General features: G+C 50.5%; 5 protein-coding genes across 5 annotated transcripts; 2 read left to right on the top strand and 3 right to left on the bottom strand.

Annotated features, from left to right (window-relative positions):
• Positions 1-75: 75 nt before the first annotated feature.
• On the bottom strand, positions 76-3,848 carry SMAC4_08692 (uncharacterized protein; the record flags this gene model as incomplete). Its single annotated transcript, XM_024655960.2, has 1 exon — positions 76-3,848. The coding sequence occupies exon 1, from the start codon at positions 1,150-1,152 to the stop codon at positions 76-78; it is 1,077 nt and encodes a 358-aa protein (XP_024511745.1). The 5' UTR covers positions 1,153-3,848.
• SMAC4_14143 (uncharacterized protein) lies at positions 3,414-4,166 on the top strand (the record flags this gene model as incomplete). Its single annotated transcript, XM_066091794.1, has 1 exon — positions 3,414-4,166. The coding sequence occupies one exon, from the start codon at positions 3,414-3,416 to the stop codon at positions 4,164-4,166; it is 753 nt and encodes a 250-aa protein (XP_065947837.1).
• Positions 4,167-5,740: 1,574 nt separating this feature from the next.
• On the bottom strand, positions 5,741-7,071 carry SMAC4_08693 (uncharacterized protein). Its single transcript, XM_003347370.2, has one exon. The coding sequence runs from the start codon at positions 7,020-7,022 to the stop codon at positions 5,913-5,915; it is 1,110 nt and encodes a 369-aa protein (XP_003347418.1). The 5' UTR covers positions 7,023-7,071; the 3' UTR covers positions 5,741-5,912.
• A 2,281-nt stretch (positions 7,072-9,352) lies between these two features.
• Positions 9,353-14,470, bottom strand: SMAC4_08694 (uncharacterized protein). Its single transcript, XM_003347371.2, has 3 exons — positions 12,851-14,470; positions 11,371-12,795; positions 9,353-11,291 (listed from the first exon to the last, which is right to left on the bottom strand). The coding sequence occupies exons 1-3, from the start codon at positions 13,878-13,880 to the stop codon at positions 10,243-10,245; spliced, it is 3,504 nt and encodes a 1,167-aa protein (XP_003347419.1). The 5' UTR covers positions 13,881-14,470; the 3' UTR covers positions 9,353-10,242.
• Positions 14,471-15,178: 708 nt separating this feature from the next.
• Positions 15,179-17,461, top strand: SMAC4_08695 (uncharacterized protein). The gene is made up of 4 exons (XM_066090839.1): positions 15,179-15,402; positions 15,473-15,752; positions 15,819-16,017; positions 16,077-17,461. Exons 1-4 carry the CDS (start codon positions 15,203-15,205, stop codon positions 17,450-17,452), a joined length of 2,055 nt encoding a protein of 684 aa, XP_065947836.1. The 5' UTR covers positions 15,179-15,202; the 3' UTR covers positions 17,453-17,461.
• Positions 17,462-18,637: the final 1,176 nt, after the last annotated feature.

Raw genomic sequence — 18,637 nt, 5'->3', positions numbered from 1 at the left:
ACTAACTTTCTTTCCACTACCTACGTACCGTGCCGGGTATCTATCTATCACTGACTACCCTCCATCCCTCATGGCTCATCGCGATGCTGCCGCCGCCGCCGCCAGGGCACCTTCGATCACCATATGATAGAGCTCAGCAATGCTGATACCCGCGGCTCTCGCCTGCTGCGGCACCATACTCTCCGGCGTCTGGCCCGGTATCGTGTTGACCTCGAGGAAGTACAGCTGCTTCTTGTCGGTGTCATACCGATAATCGAAGCGTACTACGCCGCGACAATCCAGCAGATCGTACAGCTGCGCCGACACATCCTTGATGCGATCGCTAACCTCCTCCTCCACTTCCGCAGGCGTCACCTTGCTCGACGACCCGTTGTACTTGGCGTTGTAGTCAAAGTACTCGCTATCACCGTGGGGGATCACCTCAGTGATAGGGAACACATGCAACTTCCCCGCCGCATCGCGAATCACGCCGCAGTCGAACTCCCGACCGGCAATGAACTCCTCCACCAACACTTGCCCGTTGCCGTCTTCGCGCATGGCGTCTTCCACCGCTTGGACTACCTGCTCGCGGCTCTTGACTTTGGTGGTGGCCACGCTGCTTCCGCCCGACGCGGGCTTGACAAAGACGGGCAGCTCGAATTCCCGCAAGAGGGCGTCGGCGTCAAAACTGCTGACTTGGGTGCGGTGAAGCAGCCGGGACTTGGCCACCGCCACGACCCCAAAGCTGCGCACTACGGGATTACAATGTCCCTTATTGGCTGTCAACGAGGAGGCGTAGAACCCGCAAGAAGTGTAGGGGAGGCCGAGCATATCGAAGTAGCCTTGCAAAACGCCGTTTTCGCCGGGATTGCCGTGGATGGAGATGTAGGCTAGGTCGAACTTGATTTTTTGATTGTTTTCGCCAGAACCAGAAGAGGAGGGGAGGGTGACGCTGAAGTCATTCCTGTCCACGGGGATTTCTTGGCTAGAGTCGGTCAAGTGGTACCACGCCGCCTTGGGGTCGCGGGGGATGACGATCTTATAGAGATTGTATCTGGACCGGTCGACGTTGGTGTAGATGGCCGCGCCGGTGCTGATGGATACGTCATACTCGCCTGAGTAGCCGCCTACTACTACTGCGATGTTCTTCTTGCTGCTGGTGGTGTCCGCCATTTTGTCTTTGAGGTTTCGTGTCGTCGATGGAAGAATGGGCTTGGGATATGGTTATGTACGACGACTCGATGTTGAAGGTTTCGAGGGTCTTTCTTATGCCTTTATGTGCTTCCTTTCGGCCCCCCGGGCCCCGGCAATACGGAAGTCATCCTGCCTGCCATGGTAGTTGTCTGTTGAGCTGGCGGCGGAGGCGCGTCGGCGCGACTCGTGAGAGCATCCACTCTGTTCGTCGATCATTCCCGGTATCGGTGCTGGGACGTCCACGTTAGCATTCTGGTGGAATGGAGTATGGGGTTGGGGACGTAACGACGAGTTGTCAAAAAACGATTCCATCGTGGTTTTGGCATGGTGGTCGTTGGGCTTGGGGGAAATGGTGCTCGACGTCTAAACTCAGTTGTTGACTTTTGTCCAAACAAAAGGTTGGATGGGATAAGATGCGCTTCCATCTTCACTCCAGCCATTTTGGCGGTGTCTCTGATAGTGGGGTATCGCGGGGTACGGGGCTCTAGGTATTGGAGATCTTCGGTTGGGGATTGAGGCGACACGCGTGGGCGGCGTCGCGCCTGGCAAAACTGGTTGGTTACCGGTATACCATTCCAGCTGCGAACGGGTATAAAATATGATGTAAAGTATTGAATCCGAGCCGAAAAGATTACACATAATTTTGGCACCGTATGAGAGCACCAATCTTGTTTGCGATGCCTGAATGGATCACTTTGAATGCTCTACTTGTAGTACAAGTCGGAGCGGAAAGGGAAAGCGCCGCGTGCTACCTAGCTGGTGGACCTGCACCCAATACCCATGTCCAGTTCGGCGCACCAGCCATACCTGAGGTTATAACACTATTGTTAGTTCACTGTGTTCTGCAGTGTCGATGTTAAAGAGGCAACGTGCCAGTCAATCCTACCTCACAACAAGTCTCTCGGCTTGTTTCCATTCAATTTCCAGTGGTCGGGTTTCTCTCGCCACCAGCACAAGTTCATTTAGCCATTCAACTACCTACGTCCCTACTATCACGGTGTCTCCTACGACTTGTTCTCACTCCATCGCTGTAACACATTCTCTGGATGATATACCCATCGCAATTCATGGCTTTGGTGTCATCGGTCTACCGTCTCCTACGGAAGCCAAGCCATTTCTGCGACGGCCAGAGTCCATGAAGCAGTGAGGTGAACTACAGTTATGACACTATCTGGTACTTGGCAAAATCTATCCCACTCCAGATAGAGTCCGATCTTAGTGGGTAACCTGCCCCTTTGAGCTCCCCCTCCACTCGTCAAGACTCAACAAGGCGAAATGACAACTCCTCCTTCGGCCGGCATCAAATGCTCCTACCCTTATTGGTTAAAGGTGTCGTCAAATAGGACCCTGCATGAAATTGCCGCTCAAGTGTGCGCCCTACACGATGGTCACCAGTTCTGCCTACGGGCTGTGCCATTGCGAAGCCTTACTAGAATTTGAATGGCGGTAGGGGAACGCCACTCATCACAGCCTGCAGGAGTGCGAGTATGTATTGATCTTTTGAGCGGTGTAAACCAGAGCTTGGATGCCTCTCTTGTACCTCATAAGGTAGGTATACTTATTCTGCGAGCCTTGTCCCGCTGTCACTGCACCCGTTTGATCCAGCTTTCTTCCAAGTTTCTTCTGCTAATCGACGTGTAGTACTGCTCAAAGGTCCAAACCAAACACCAACCTGAGATTCGATGACTACCAGGACAACACCATCAAGATAACGATATCAAGTGTCTGAACAGAAGATGGAAGAGGCTGGGAGGTCTATCACGGGATGGCATTCGTAAGATTGCTGGCTGGCTTCTACGAGACAGAAGCATTCCACGTTTTCCCAGACAGGAGATCCCGTAACGAACCCCGTCAAAATCGAGCACCCCGTCAACATCGAAGACCCCGTCAAGGCCCAGGATTCTAGCACGACGTGCATCGGAAAGTATCTCTGCGAAACATGTTTGTCCTTCCAGATCGACTTCGTGGCCTTATGGACAGAAAAGAACATCGATTCCACATTTGACCATTATGATCTCGGTACTCTGGAATCTATCTTGGAAAGATCCCCAAACTGCGGGCTATGTCGGCTTGCCGTCCGGTGCTTTGATCTGCAAGGTCCCAACGGCCCTCATAAGCACCCGGGAGGCAAGGACAGGACTATTACTCTCTACTGCAAAGGCATAGGGGATGGAGAAGGGCGGTATGATCTTTCTGACCAGTTCGAGGTTCGCGACCGTTGGCCTGTCTTCAGCATGGAGATGGATCACACTCCGAGTCAGCCCGGATCTACGGACGAATACTTCTCCAACTGCCGTATTCTTCCATGTGGAGAGGATCTCTTCCCTACACTATCTCTTGACCCCCGCCCAAATTTCACAACATTCTGTGGTCGATCGCCTGCTCCGACGGACACACAATTCCCGGTCATCAAAGGTTGGCTGAACGAGTGCGTTGAACATCACGGTTCGACATGCAGTCGCCCTATGCTATTTCCGGAGTTTCAAAAACGATCATCTCTTTCATTTGCTAGGATGATTGACCTGCAGGATTGGTGTCTAGTTGATATATCTCCCACGTCACTTCGGTTTTTTGCTATGAGCTATGCATGGGGTCGTGCAGTCCCTTATCGAACTTTCACAGCAAATCTTCACCCTTCCTATCACCCAGGACATTTTCGCCAGGTTTTCACAATCCTTCCCGCTACTGTCCGTGATACGATGACCCTACTTGTTGCTCTTGGGGAGCGGTACTTATGGTGCGACAGCCTGTGCATCCTCCAGGATAGTTACGAGGACTGGTCATACTGGGCAGCGCATATGAACGAGATCTACCAATTTGCCTTTGCATTTGCTATTGCGCGAAGTGGTGCACACTGCAACGCCGGGCTATTTGACGCTGGTCACCCATGGCATACGGAAGAGCGGGTTGCTGATAACTTAAGCCTTATCAGTGTCCCTATCGTGTCGCAAGAGAAAAAGCACGGGATGGCATTCTTGGAGACTCGAGGGTAGACTCTCCAAGAACAGCTGTTTGCTAGTCGGATGCTCGTTTTCACCAACGGCCTTGTTTCGTTCCAGTGTCATAAGTCTATTCGGCGTCAAGACGTTGCGATTGAAGCTCTTGCCTACCCTACAAGCAACAGTATTGTACACGACCTCCTCAAAGCTGATTGGGGATTTGACTATCGCGTGTCTTCCGGTGTCGACTTCGGTACCCGGACTTCTAACATGTTTTACGACGACTGTCTCACCACGTTCTCCCAACGCCAACTGACGTTCGAGAGTGACCGACTCCCGGCATTTTTGGGTATTGCAAACCTCATCGCAGCACAAATCGGCACAGAGCTCTTTATGGGATTTCCTATCGCGATATTTAACCTTACCATACTCTGGCGGACTTATGACGAGAATTCTACGATCTTATCCGACTCACACCGTGAGGGGAAACGCCTAGTTCCCACTTGGTGCTGGGCCTCATGGACAGGGAAAAAGACGACGCTTAACGTGGGAGACGACGATGATACGAAAAGCACCTGGGCTATTTCTACCTACGAAAAGGAGTTCTTTTTTCCATACGTGGATTGTTTGGTACTATGAGGATCACAAGGACGGCGTGGCATTCTTACAACCCCTAAAAGAGCTAGATACCAAGTCTCACGGCGAAGTGAAGGGCACACAGAAGCCTCTGCACCCCAGTTATCGAGACTCTGAGGTGACTCTTTTCGGTCTCCTTGGCTCGGAATCACACCTGAGCCCGCGAGTCCCCCATGATACACCCCCAGCACGCAGTACCTTTCGCCGATACTGCGGGAATTCAATCCACGTCGCCTCATTGGCGGACCAGTATCCGAAACCTCTGCCTAACCCGGCCGGATATGGCGCACTCCATTTCTATACCCTTTGTGAGAGTTTCGAGTTCGTCCTGTGTCAGGCTCGTTGTCGGAGGACCGGCCTGGGGGAACAAGCAATGCGCCTGTTTGCTTTCCGGGACAAGCACGGTATCCCTTGCGGAGTCTTTGACATGGAATTGGGAGCCGGCCGCCATTTTCCGCCTCACCTGCTCGGCAAGCAGGATGTCATTGCGATATCGGAGGATCGGTTGAACAGAAGTCGACTTGACTACTGGGTTGGAGAGAGGACATATCTCGACAACCTCAGACGGAAGACAGAGATCGAACCCTCGCCTTCCGGGAGATCATGGCCGCTACTTACGATCATGGTTGTCGAATGGAAGGACGGTATCGCTTACAGAAAAGCACCTTACATCGGAAGGATCTGCCAAGTGGCATTCGAGGCTTGCTTAGAGCCTGCCGAGTGGAAGCATGTTGTTCTGTACTGAATACCGGTGAGCTGTTGTGGAAGGTACATTTGTCGGAGCTTCCCGTCAACTGCGCGAGCAGGAAGCTACTGTGATAGAAACCATGTGGAGACATACATGTCGCTCCCTGGAGTGGAAACTTCGGTCATCAGAGTCGTAATCCACTAAGAGGGAGTGCATGTAACTTGTTCGTCGTGAGTATAGCTAAGGTACCAACACGTTATGACGCTACTGGATATTGGTATCGCACAAACCCGACTAGTGTTCGTATCATCTTATTCTTCCCAGCAAACCTCGGGACGCGAGGCATCCGATAGCTGTACTCTCAGGATATTAAAAGCCCGGGACGAGTGGAAAGACTTGTTGATACATCCGGTAGGTAAGACTCTCCATACCTAGCCTACCTACACATAATTGCTGACTTCTTGCCGTTCACAGAGTCACTGACTCAACGCACTCACCGCCGGCAACGAGTACACCATCATCGTCCACCGGCACCAGTTCCTCCAAGTGACCTCATCATCGACCTTATTCCTCCTTGCCAGCAGCCTCCACGCGATATATCCAGCAAACCCAACAAACGGCGCGGCGTACCACACCGGCGTCTTCCAAAACACGACTCCCACGACCGCCCACGTTAGGGCCGTCGCCGCCAACTGATACCGCGACGCCGTCTCGCCGATCAACAGTGGAATAGTCGTGCGATTTCCTCTCGCCCGATCACCATCTTGGTCCTTCAAGTCCTGGATAGAAATCATAGTGGCAATCAGCGCGCTAACGATCGCCGTCCACGCATATCCGCGAGCGCTGATGACATCCGCCATGCTAACGTTGATTCCCGCTTCTCTCTGGGCATGCTGTCCCAGTCCGAGCGCAATTCGTAGTGATCCGACGTGGTAGATGCCATACGAGATCCCGAGCAAGATGTCGCGAAAGACGGGCTCGTCGGCACAGCCGAGGTCGTTGTAGACGAAGATGACGATGAGGACGAGCAGACCCTCGTGCCAGACGCCCAGGGCGTAGTTGAGGGCCATGGCGATGGGGACCAAGCAGAGGAATAAGCGGCGGGTTTGGTCGGACGTGATTTTACCGGAGGGAATCGGACGCCACGGCTTGTTGATGAGGTCCTCGGCTACGGCGATGGGGTGGCGCTGGTTGGCGAGGTCGAAGAGGAGGAGGCTGTAGAGCTGGAAGAGACAGATGGCGGGAAGTCGGGAGAGGACTTGGCCTAGGGAGGGGGTGCTAGGGGTGGTTGTGGCTTCTTTGGCGAGGGAGAGCGCAACACCGAAGATGGTGCACGGGAGAGAAAAGGTGAAGATGTCGTTCTTGGAGAATTCCCAGAGGAGGTAGATCACGGTGGATATGTTCCCCATGACACTTCCGGCGGGGAGAAGGGGTCGTTGAAGAGTCAGGGACTTGGAGGAATTCTCGTCGTCATCGTCGCACTTGAGCTTGGGGTTTGAAGGGCTCCGGTCCCATGATCCCGTGCCAAACATGGACCAGAGACGTCCTAGAGCCGGAACTCGTTTGTTGTGAAGAGTCGTAGACATAGTTGACTAATGCTGTTGCGGATTGTCACTCAGTGCGGTTCCTACGATAGTTGTTGCCATGAGCAAAGAAAAAGGTTCGAAACACTCTATTTATGCGAGAACAGAAAGCGAACCCTAACTCTATCACCTGTTCTTCGTCCTTATCGACTTGGTGATATAGATGAAACTATTCGCACCGTCATAAAAGCCTTGAAGCACCAACAACCTACCGAATTTAGCCAACCATCTCACACCCATGCTCGGAAGTAGGAACCCCCGTAGTTGTTGCTCGTACGACAACAGTCGCAGCGACAGCAACTGTCTCACGGTAGCGAGCGAGATAGTGCTTTGTTGGTTCGTTTGTTTGTTCAGATTGTCTTGGCTCCCATTCCAAGAGGAGTGAGAGGTTGATGAAGTTGATGAAAGACGAATTTCCCCTTGTCCTTGTACAGCGCTTCGCATCCTGGAAGCAATTGAAAGTTTGCTTGCTTGGCCCCACTCGGAGACCGTACGATACTTCCTTGGTTGTAATAAGTGGATTTTTTTATTTCATACATCAAGGGCCCCTGTATCGCGCGTTCGATGTCGTAGCTGTTGGTGGTTGGAGCTTGCAGGGAGGGTACGGTGGCCCAAATCGGATTTCGTAGCATATTAGGGTTGAACTCTTATTTCAGTTGTACGCACCTGGCTTACAACGTGAATCATACACTACCTATAAATATAAACCTATCCTACTTCGTCAATTATATTATTTTTCCGTACATTTGCATTAACTTTATTCTTTTTGCAAATAGTATTATGAAATATTATGTACTTTTACTATAGAAGATTTACTATCTGTCACAATGGTGGCAGACTATTATACTAACCAGACCATGTTCGTATAAAAGGATACAAATAACCGAAGCTGGCAGTTTGGTTGCTCAAGTGGTCTTATATAGTTTGTCCCAGAAGAGGCACCCGAGTCCATTCCATGATACTATCTATATCCAAGCGCTAATTACTATATTAAATTTTTAGTACGCTAATAAACCCTTACCTTTGGCGCCTACGGCTTGCGACGGCCTGGTTATCCATCGCAACTATATAAGACTACTTGAGCGACTAAACTGCCAGCTTTGATTACTTGTTGTGACAGCTGGCACTATCTAAGCTGTTACATACCTGCTATCAAGGCTTCCATTCATATAGGTACTGTTCAATTGAGGCATCACATTTACGGGTTTGGCTGTTACTGGTTGTCGCCTATGGTCTGGGTATAAAACTCAGCTCTAGTATCGAGCGTTTCCTTTTGGGATTTCTTCCCTCTTCAGCTTCTTATTCTTAGTCCAAGATAATCAAATCATACATAACGTGCCCTCTGATTACGCCGTGACACTTGTATTCTTTGACAAAGACATGTTCAAGTTGGTGTAGTAGTCTGCCACCGCTGTGACACAGCTTAGTCTGCTACTTTTAGCTGTAAATTAATGATTATATAAATTATTACGCGAATTTAAAATTCTGATTGCAAATTAGTTAAATACCTACTTAATTCTAAAACACTAAGCTTTAAATAAAGTGTAGTATTATAATAGGCTAGGGTGCACATGCTCAAACGGCCAAACCTACAAAAAAAAGAATGATGTTCTGCTTGTAAGGCAGAACTTGGAATGTATACTATATAGCCAATGTCAAACTGTGACAATTATATATAACTAAATATTATTTGATGTAATTAGTTTTAATAATATACTAAGCGTTTCTAGCTTGTTACTTTCAAAACGTTAATTTTAAAATAGAACTTATTAAATTTAAATTTCTTTTTCTTTATAAATTAGTATTATTAATACCTATAGGAACTTTCGCTACATCATCCACATTTATACTATATGTCATGGGGCTGGCGCCTAGGGGTGTTTGCCTGGCTTGAACTCTATGAAAGCCAGGCCTGCCCTCTGACTGGGTGCACTCCTGAGGTATGCCGCACGAACCACATTTTCGACCTTGGCGTTTCTAGCACCTTCGATATACGCACCTCTCTTGTGTATTTAGCTGTAAGCTCCATGCCATACTGGCACAGACTTCCCTTTTCCTCTTTGTCGAATATTATCACTTTCACTAAGGCCTACCTGTGTGTATACCTCATAGAACCCTTACACTATACAAGTGAAATAGTATAAATATATTAGATAGGGGCGTAGGCGCAATCGTAAGCGTAAGCTTGGGAAGTATAATAATATTTTCATCACGCTTACATTAAATCTTAGTTAGCTTTATTTTCTTTGGATTATATATTTATAAGGGTATTCAATAGTGATAGTAGCGGAAAAGAAGAAACTACCTAATATATTATATAAAAAACAATTAATTGCTAGTGTCACAAGTATTACTGCCCTATTCCTATATATAGGTACACATGCACATATACTACAGTAGTGTAGCCAGCTGAGTGCAGCTGTCTGGCTGCAGTACATTCAGCAGTCTGAGCACAGACTGCTGTCATGGCTCTGGATACCCTACAGAGTTCTCGTGCGCACACAAGATTCTCTTCCTGTTTTTCGCACAACAATCCAAGTCTTAGTTTAGTGCTTGCTCGCGACCTATAACAGCTAAACCGAATTTAGTTTGACCCGCCCGGAGCGTGACCCTAGTACCCGCAACTACCAAAATCCACTTTTATAAATGTATTACGAAATTTGCTTTGGGCCACCGTAGGGGGGGCGGGATCGGGCCGGGCCGGGGGCTTGCAATGTTTGTACACTAGAACTGCAGGACCTGCCTGAGATGTGGAGATATTCTAGACCTGTCAGCCAAGTCTTCCCAAGATATAAGCTACCTCTACTGTAGCAGATGCACTCCTTTGTCCAGTCATTCATGCTCGCTGACAGACCGACTCGCAGAACCGGATGAGAGGACTGTAACGTAGGCTTCCATCCTATACCCCTATTATCTTGCTGGAACCCAGACCTGGTCAAAGCTAGTTTAGTTCATTTTAAACTGGAACCGCCCCAGCGTGCCTTATCCAGATGGAAGTTACTTGGTGCCACGACTGTACGGGGTTTGGTGCGAGAACATCAGAAACCACGTACATTAGTTTATCTTCAGCATCACTCAAGGACGCAACGAAACGAATGAGCACGGTTCCGGAAGACGTTCTAGCAGTAGTACATAACAAGTATCAAAATATCGAGGACAAAGGAAAACAAGGTTAACCTACCTGCTTTGACGATGTCTGTACCTCCGGCCACTCCATGCTCCCCTAGGTGTACGCATCCTCCCCATCGTCATTATGATAAACCGCAGGCCGCGGCATCTCAGAGTACCGCTCATAGTTCCCTCCTGTTTGTGCCTGCATTCCATATTCCTCGCGGTTTGGTGATGGTTTCAAGCCGGAACCATGAGCAGAAGCGGTGCTCGGGCCCGGAGAACGGGAGGGCAATGTGACTTGGCCCATGTGCTCGGCGCTGTGATGCCGGTATGCATCATGGAAGCGGGGCTGGCTTTGATGGCCAACAGGGTGATGAGCGCCACCCGAGTCATACTCCTCGTAACTGCCTTGGCCTCGCTGGCTACTCCTCCCCCGGTATGCGTGGTAGTTGTTACCCTCTGCCTGAACCGGAACGCCGGGCTGGTAGGAGTCCACCGTAGGCCCGGTGCCGTAGCCTCCATAACCGCCAGCGGCGCCCCCTGATATGTGAGTTGGATGAGGTGCAGGAATGTTTCGGGCTGGAAAGTTTCCAGATGCAACGCCGGGTTGGAACTCATCGTGTCGGAGTGAACTCATCTTGGCCCATTTGGCATCAGTAAAGCCCCTTGCTTGCGTGATGTAGTGGTCAAAATCCTGTGTGGCTTTCTCAACCTTCATGAATTGAGTCTCGTCAAGCACGGGTACTGTCGCATTGCCCTTGGACCCATCCGAGCCATCACCTCTGCTTTGAAGCTCAGAATCTTGTGCTCGTGCGGTGTAATGAGCCATCGAGGCTGCAATCTGGAACGCGTTCTTGATTTGCCTACCGTTCCATCTTTCCCCGCCGGGAAGACCATGATCATAATGTCGCTCAGCAAACCTCAAGATGCTATCCTCAATAATTGTCAAGGGCGGTGTATCAACCACTAGTTGCCTTTGCCTTTCGATCGCCTTGAGCTTGGCAATATTGGCCTTGAAGATGGCGATGGTTTGTGCGCGGCCAAGAGGAGGGTAGTAAAGCATCATGTGTAATCGAGATTTGAACGCTTCATCAATGCTTCCGACACGGTTGGTCGTCAAGAACAAGATGCCATGGTAGTACTCCAAAACACGCAGAAAGACTAACAGGTTCCTCGAGCAATTAGTACTTGCAGAATGCCAGGGTGCCTATCCACATCTGTCAAAGGTTTGTTCACTTACCTGAGACAAGAGCGTTTCTTTTAAGTTCGGTCCTAGACCTTTCGGCCAAAAAGACATCCGCCTCATCAAACAACAGGACACAGTCCCACCGATTAGCGAGGTGAAAGAGGCTCTCCAGCGTTTCTTCAAGCTCAGATGGGTTGGTGCCAAGGTCACCATAGGTAACGGTAAACAAGGGCTTCTGGTTTTCTTTTGCAACCGCTTCCGCTGTTGCGGTCTTGCCCACTCCAGGGACACCATGTAAGAGGATGACAAGACCCTTCCCTTTTCCCTGTATAATGTCTTGGTCGATGGAGCCTTCAGATCTGTCACCGAGCAGTCGTTCGATCTTTTTCTTCTCAAAATGGGAACTGACAAGACTGCGTACCATTTCCTTGTACTCTTTGGGGATTTTGAGAGATTCGAAGACACCGTTCTGATGTATAATCGGTTGAAGCTTGTGCAAATCCAACATGAAAAACCCCTTTTCCTTGAAAGCGTAGCCGCAGACTCGTGTGGGGGTGAGCACAAGATCAGCCTCCTTCAAAACTGCTCTTCTTTTGGTCAGAGGCCCGAATCTGTTGCCCAAATCCTCCAACATCTCAAAACGATGATCGTAAGCGTGTACGTTCACGTCTTCATCCGCGTGCCACCTATTGGCCGAGGTGCTGTCAATCCATTGGTCCGCTTCAAGAAAGGCCACTGGATCATCGACTTGAACACGGTCCCTGACAATATGCAGAATACTTTTTCTCTCCACACTGTCCCACACACGGATGGGTAAGAAGTCATCCGTTATTTGCCAGTATCTGTAGGTGTTAAGGTTGCTGAGTGCAATAGACCTGGGACGTAGCCGAGGAGTGTTCATGTACGTTTCCTCGAAGTCGACTACCACTTCGCTTTCGATCAGCTTACCTGAAAGGCTAGCTGAACGCTTGAACGGGATATACTTTTCGGGTGAGTAATGAACTCTTATGCTTTCGCGATCGTAATCGTAGGTACCATCTCCGAATAGGGATCCACGCGGTGTGCGTTCAAGTGTTAGGCCGGAGTAATAGAAGCGCTTGTCTGTCACAGCATTCTGAAATCTTGTACCCATGGCGGCCAAGTCGTTCAGAATCTGTTCGGAGTTGTCACAATACTGCAGAGGATGAAATGGCAGTGAGGTTATGTTAATTTCATCGTCATATGGCGGAATAGAGAACCTAGTATGAACAGGTTGCCAGGATGATCCATCGTAGTCGAGGTAGAAACAGAGGATTTGGAAGGACATCCTCCGTTCAGCATCATCATCAGGGTCGTCTTGAATGTTGACAGAAGTTGGTGGAGTTGGTAGCTTGGCTTTCTTGACAAGGAGGTTATTCAAGCGGTCACGCGGTGTGGTAACTGAAGAAATCCTCCACACATGCTGATATGGCTCCCACTTTTCCGTATCTCGATCGGCATCTGTCACAGCGTGAGCATCAAATGTCGTCAAAGATGTAATAGGCCAGACACCTACCTCGATATCTGCTGTGATCACCCACTCCCACGGTTCTCTCCTTGACTGTGCTGATGATATTCTGGCCTGGCTTGAAGAGCAGCCAAAGGTCATCAAACCGGATTTTGGTTGGTAATCCTTTTACCATCTTCTGAACTCGAGCGGTGGGCATGATATGCTTGTCGACAAAACTGACATAACATCGCATGTCCCGAAGAGCGTTGATGCTGTCCATGATATCCTCCCGTTCATAGGTATTGTCTGCTGGGTCACGATCGTCTTGCACCTCTTCTGAGACTCCCTGTGCCCGACTAATATCTTCAGGATTTGCATTTTGAGTCATTGGGGGAGTCGCAGGCCTGTTGTCCCCCTGCTGCGTCGAGATATTGATGGGGGATATAACAGGATCTATCTTGGATTGCTCTTTCTCCAGATCTGCCCATTTGTTCTCGAGAACGTTCAATCCCTCTTTCATCTTGCCCTGAAAGAATATGAGCATCCGGAAAGGTCGTATGAACGTGACACCTGGTCCGCGCTCATAGCTTAATCGCTCAACAGCTGTAGCGTCGGCATATTTGAGCAAGTACTGCAAGACAGGTCGTGACTGAACGCGAACCCGTTGAATAAAACCCTCCACTGGTACCGCGCTGGAATCTTCAACAACGGTGTGCTTCTGTTCAAAAACAGAACCTGGTTCCCGAAATTTGTCGTCGAAAGACGTAGCCTTCGGGTGACTTCTTCTCTCTTCCTCTTGGCGGATGTCGTCCAGGAGCTCAGAGGTGTTGCAGGTCTTGGCAACATATGCCTCTATGGCGTATCTTCTATACCCATCGCCATACCAATTCTTGAATAGTTCAAAGCTCACCATTCGATAGTCGGGAACTACTGGCGTTTTCTCCCGTGTCCAAAACTCTTCATAATGAGCCAGTGATCCTCCTTCCGACGAATCTGACGGAGAGATACTCCGACCGGTGCGATGTCTTCCGCGTAAATATCTGACCGGAGAGCGGCCTTCTCTCCACAACTGCCGGGACCCTTCCGGCTTCGGCATATTGGCGTTGAATGGAGCCTACTTTTATCAGTATCGGGTCTGTAAGAGGCCCAAGGCATTGAGAAACCCGACCATGCCATGGTTCGAACTTCGCCATGAGAAGGGTAAGGAGTAAGGGCTTGCATACCTAGCGCAAACTACCTGATTCCGAGCCAAGAGCTTCGGTGGTTCTGATTAACAAGATTTGGGAAGGAGAACGGCGGGAGATTGTTTATCTTGCAAACTTGCGCCGTTGGGTTCTGATGCGGGAGACGTGATGTTAACGGCTGCTCGGATTGATTGCTTGGGGAGCTATTCACGCAATGAACCGGCGATCGAAGCGGGAAAGGGCAAGCCGGTTTCTGATGGGTACAGAGGTGATTTTAGATGATGGTTATTCGTAAGGAACAGAAGATGTCCTTCTTATCTGAGAGATGCTCGTGGCCCATGGGTGCTGCTGGAGGCGCTCGGTGTTTGTCTGGCAAGACTAAAGGCGCGTGAAGGCGGCTTTGCTTTTAGGAAATTCAATCGAGCTTCTCGTATTTTGACGGAAAGGCGTAGTCGAGCGGGGTAAGTTGGAGGCGAGCTGATGTGACGGCCTGGAGAGCGAAATCAATCCGTTCACAGTAAGCATGCTCGGCCAAAATGTCATCCAGAGCCTTGTGTCTTCCCGCGATACCCGCCGCTGAGATGGGAATTCGTGTCGAATCCCTAGATCAGTGCATGATTGGGGGCGGAAAAGCCATTTTGGGTGTGGGGTGTCGCGTTCTGATTTGTGTGACAAGTTGATATGACAGTGGCAGAGCCGAGATGCCGCAGTCAGATTGGTGAAATTCGGTATTCCGGTGAGGTGGATGGAGGCAGTGCTGAAAGCGGGGAGGGCAACATCGCTTATCAGTCGCTCCTTGGAAAACACAAGTGTTGGGGGATATTGAAAAGCTAAAGAAGCGGCGATATGAGGAAGGAAAGGAATACATGATGGCCGGTACGGCGCTGTCAGTAGAACAGGGAATGCGATGGGACCGCCCTACTTGATGTAATATATAGAGTGTCGCCAATAAGATGATCTTGAGAAGGGACAGCAAGAAGGAGCCGGGTAAGGACCCAAGAAGATCTGCGTTGTTCGGTTGGATAATGTAAGAGTCAACAGGAGAAACCCGTTGCGTTACGACCGCGGGCGTTTGCCGATGTGATGGTGGGGGACGATTACCTTTTGGGCTGACATTGCTGCCTTTGGCAATTGCCATCAGCAGGATGCTGCCTTCCAGTCCCCATGGACTAATGCTGCCCATTATTGTTCTTTCCTTGTAGTTTGTTTTTCCGCCCCTCGATCTCCAAAAAAAATGGAACCTCATCAGTCATCAAACGCGATCACCATGAGCCACGGTCCACAAATATCCAACACAAGAACTTACCAAGCAGAATTAGACAATGAGACGGCCAGCTTCATCCGTACGCAAGGTCACTATTACGACCCTGCATTCACTGTTCCCTCGACCTTTGACCAACAACGAAGCCAGTTTGTCCCGAGGACAAACCTGACGTGAGTATTTTCATCGGCTTCCACAGCTCGATGATAACGCTGATGTGTTGCCCCAAACTTGTACCTCTAGTAATCTCCGTGATGTCCTCTCCCGATACCGTGAACTGTTCCCAGACTCCAATGTTGCCTCTACATTGCGTGAGGACAACTGGGAGTGGAAAAGTGTGGCAGACCATGTCAACGCGGTTCGGCCAGCATATGAAGCCCGGGTGAGAAAATCAAGGGGTGTCTTTGGTAGGTTCTGGTCAGAACTAGGCGAGAGGGCCGAAAGCTTGAAGCCGTGGTTGGAACTGATCCCCGATGATCATGGACTGCGCACATTACGGGCGGGTCTGATGATTATACTCCAGGCAAGAGCTCGCTTGTTCTGTTTTCAAACATCGCAAGAGACTGACGCAAGGTTTGTTGTGCAATAGGCCGCTAAGAAGTCCGCTGACAGAAGAGAGGCCATTCTCTCTGCGTTTGAGTCGATTCCTGGCTTGATCAGGGTCGCTGAGGACAACAGGGATTTATTTCCTAGACACAGAGAGTTTCAACAAGCCTATGATAGCTTCGTAGAGACGGCGGCCTTAACCATCATCAACCTCATGTCCATGTTGTTGCCAAAGCCCGAAAGTGAGTTTATCCCTAACTCTCACCGTCTCTGCGCTCAGCTGAGGAGTTGACCGTTGTAGTCAAGAAAGTTTTCGGAAAGATCTTTTATCAAGATGATGAATTGCACGCGGTTCTCGCTCCTCTGAAAGCCGCTGTGGAAGTGCTAAAGGCATGTGCTTCCAAACTGAAAGACGAGCTGCTCGTGGACACCCACGGCATTGTCAGTGAAACTGCAAAAGGCGTCAACCTGATCCGCGGCATAATCGTGGAAGCGAAGTGCGGTATCTCTACCGTCTCATCAAAGATCGACGCAATCCAGGAAAGCATGGACAGACAATACCAAGAGATGAAACGTCAAGTCTCGCTCCAAGCGTCAAACGCCGCCCAGTTCTACGGCATCGAAGCCCAGAACTCGCTCTTCGTCCAGCTGATCGAAGCCAGCGAGCTCAAGCTGCGGGAAGAAGTTCGGCGAGAGTTTGAACTGCTTCGAGCCGGGCACGCCGAAGACACTCACTGGATCTCCGAAGGCGAGCTGCTCACCTTCCTCAACGCGTCCCCCACCGATCTCTCGAAAGATCTTGAGCGCTCCGTCACCTCCTCACTCATCTCCCTCTCACCACCCCAACAAGCTTCCGCTCAGGGCATTCTCAACCTCCCGGCCTTTCAACGCTGGGTTTGTGCCGACGTCCCGGATATCCTCTGCATCGAGTCTAACCCAACAGACGAATACCTCTCTCCCCCTTCGACGATTGCAGGAGCTCATCCCCTCTCCGCCTTCAGTGCCAACTTCATCGCCACCCTCAGCGGTCATCGGGACGCCGTAATTCTTTACTTCTTCCCTTCCCTCCACACCTCCGACTACAACGACCCACAGTCGGAGCCCCGAACCCTTCTAACGAGCATGATTACCTTCCTCGTGCTCGAGCTCCGCCAGCGCAACCTCCTGCGTCTCAGCTTCGTCGACAAGCGGCAATACGTCCGCGACCTGCAGTACGGCAATATCGCCTGTCTTTGTCACACCTTCGGCGCATTGCTCCGCCAGCTTCCCCGCGACACGCCCGTGTATTGTATCATAGACGGGATATCTTCGTACGACCGGTCTGATCGGCCGAGTTGGCAGGACGACGTGGCGAGGATTTTGAGCACATTGGTCGATTTGGTTGGGGACGGGGAGCTGAGACCGATGTTAAAGGTGTTGGTGACGTGCCCGTTTCGGTGGGAGGTCGTGGAGAGGTGCGTGCCGGAGCAGAACAGGGTGTACACGATGGCGAATTTGTTGGACGGTGGAGGAGGAGTAGCCGGTTCTGGGATTTCGACGGAGTTCTTCGGTGGGATGTTGGATCGTGCCCATGAAGTTCGTGCCGGTGTCAGTGATTATGGGCGAGCGCGAGGGGCCGGAGATGGGTATTTTAGGAAGGAGGATGGTGGGGAGGTGACGGAGGACGATTACACGTGAGATGCCAGGCATGTTTGAGAGGCAGCGACAAATCGCAGAAGGCGAAGGACCTAGTTGTAGAGATACCTTTGACATCTGGAATCAATTGGGTCTCGTCGGTCTTGCCAATTTGTCCATGATAAGGAGGCAGGAAGGTACCTCTAGGTAGGCTCGTGATATCATTGAGTGTCTGGTCCCTTTCCAACTTGCCATACCAGGTGCGTGCAGTCCCATCTTTGAGAGTTGAACCCGACTAAGATGTTGTCCTAACAGTTCCCCCAGCGATTAGCACACTTCTATAATAGTGCAATAACAGGTCTTCCCGAAGGAGCAAAAGAGGGCAGTTAAGGTGGGGCACGGCTATTCGTGAAAGAGCCAAGCGCCAACCATGCCGTCCTGATAACAACTCGAAGTGGTTCGCAAAATGGGAAGGGTGGAATGGCCAAAGAACCACAGCGACCAAGCATCCGCGTGACTAAACGAGGCAGATTGAAGGCAATACCTTCTTCTTGGTGCTCAAACTGAGATACTAAGTGGTGGGGCTCGAGATCATTGGAGGGGAACTGAAGAGGGCCCGGAGCATGCAGACTGCGGAGGGAAGAGCATCGGACACGGTAGAAGGTGCGCTGAAGGTACTGTACCTTCTGCGATGCCCGGACGAGTCCACGGGCATCTTTCCCCCTCGTTTTGTTTTTTCCCTTCACTCCAAGATTTTTGCATGAACCTATGGAAGCTGAGGTAGAGGAAACGTACATGTCTGGGTATCAATTTACACGTTTGATCTACCCAGCATACTTCCTCGACCTGATTTTCTTCCGATGTGGGCTATCCGCTCAATTTAGAACCCCCGGATTCTCTTCCGACCAGTGTCCCGTTACGTTCATGTCTCCTCCCGTGGAGTTCGCCGCCGCACTGCCTAGCCGTTCCAAATGTGCATTCAAACCAAAGGCGGGCCTCGGGGCCTAGAAGTCAGTAGTTGTTAGGTCATAGTTGTATCCCACCCACAGCTTTCCGGTGTTTCCTTCTAACCGAGACCACATCCTCCTCCATCCTTCTCATACCAACCGCCTCGAACCATACGGCAGCAGGACATATATTAATCCCAATCCGTTGCCACGGCTAGATCCGGCCACCCCGGGATGTCTGCCGGTTGCTTGATGCCGTTCATCCTTGTCAATTCGACGAAGCATCCAAGTCGTCACCCGT

Source organism: Sordaria macrospora, chromosome 7 (assembly GCF_033870435.1).
Source record: "Sordaria macrospora chromosome 7, complete sequence".
NCBI classification, from domain to species: domain Eukaryota; kingdom Fungi; phylum Ascomycota; class Sordariomycetes; order Sordariales; family Sordariaceae; genus Sordaria; species Sordaria macrospora.
The sequence above is the reverse complement of the archived record's forward strand: the minus strand, read 5'-3'. Positions and strand labels throughout refer to the sequence as shown.

What these genes read in the sequence shown, in the direction of transcription:
- SMAC4_08694 (XM_003347371.2), bottom strand. Translation starts at nt 13,880, where the DNA reads ATGCCGAAGCCGGAAGGGTCCCGGCAGTTGTGGAGAGAAGGCCGCTCT. An exon ending in TGATCACAGCAGATATCGAG is followed by an intron (nt 12,796 to 12,850) that starts GTAGGTGTCTGG and finishes ACGCTGTGACAG; the next exon opens with ATGCCGATCGAGATACGGAA. An exon ending in AAGAAACGCTCTTGTCTCAG is followed by an intron (nt 11,292 to 11,370) that starts GTAAGTGAACAA and finishes GGAACCTGTTAG; the next exon opens with TCTTTCTGCGTGTTTTGGAG.
- SMAC4_08693 (XM_003347370.2), bottom strand. Translation starts at nt 7,022, where the DNA reads ATGTCTACGACTCTTCACAACAAACGAGTTCCGGCTCTAGGACGTCTC.
- SMAC4_08695 (XM_066090839.1), top strand. Translation starts at nt 15,203, where the DNA reads ATGGAACCTCATCAGTCATCAAACGCGATCACCATGAGCCACGGTCCA. An exon ending in GTCCCGAGGACAAACCTGAC is followed by an intron (nt 15,403 to 15,472) that starts GTGAGTATTTTC and finishes TTGTACCTCTAG; the next exon opens with TAATCTCCGTGATGTCCTCT. An exon ending in GTCTGATGATTATACTCCAG is followed by an intron (nt 15,753 to 15,818) that starts GCAAGAGCTCGC and finishes GTTGTGCAATAG; the next exon opens with GCCGCTAAGAAGTCCGCTGA.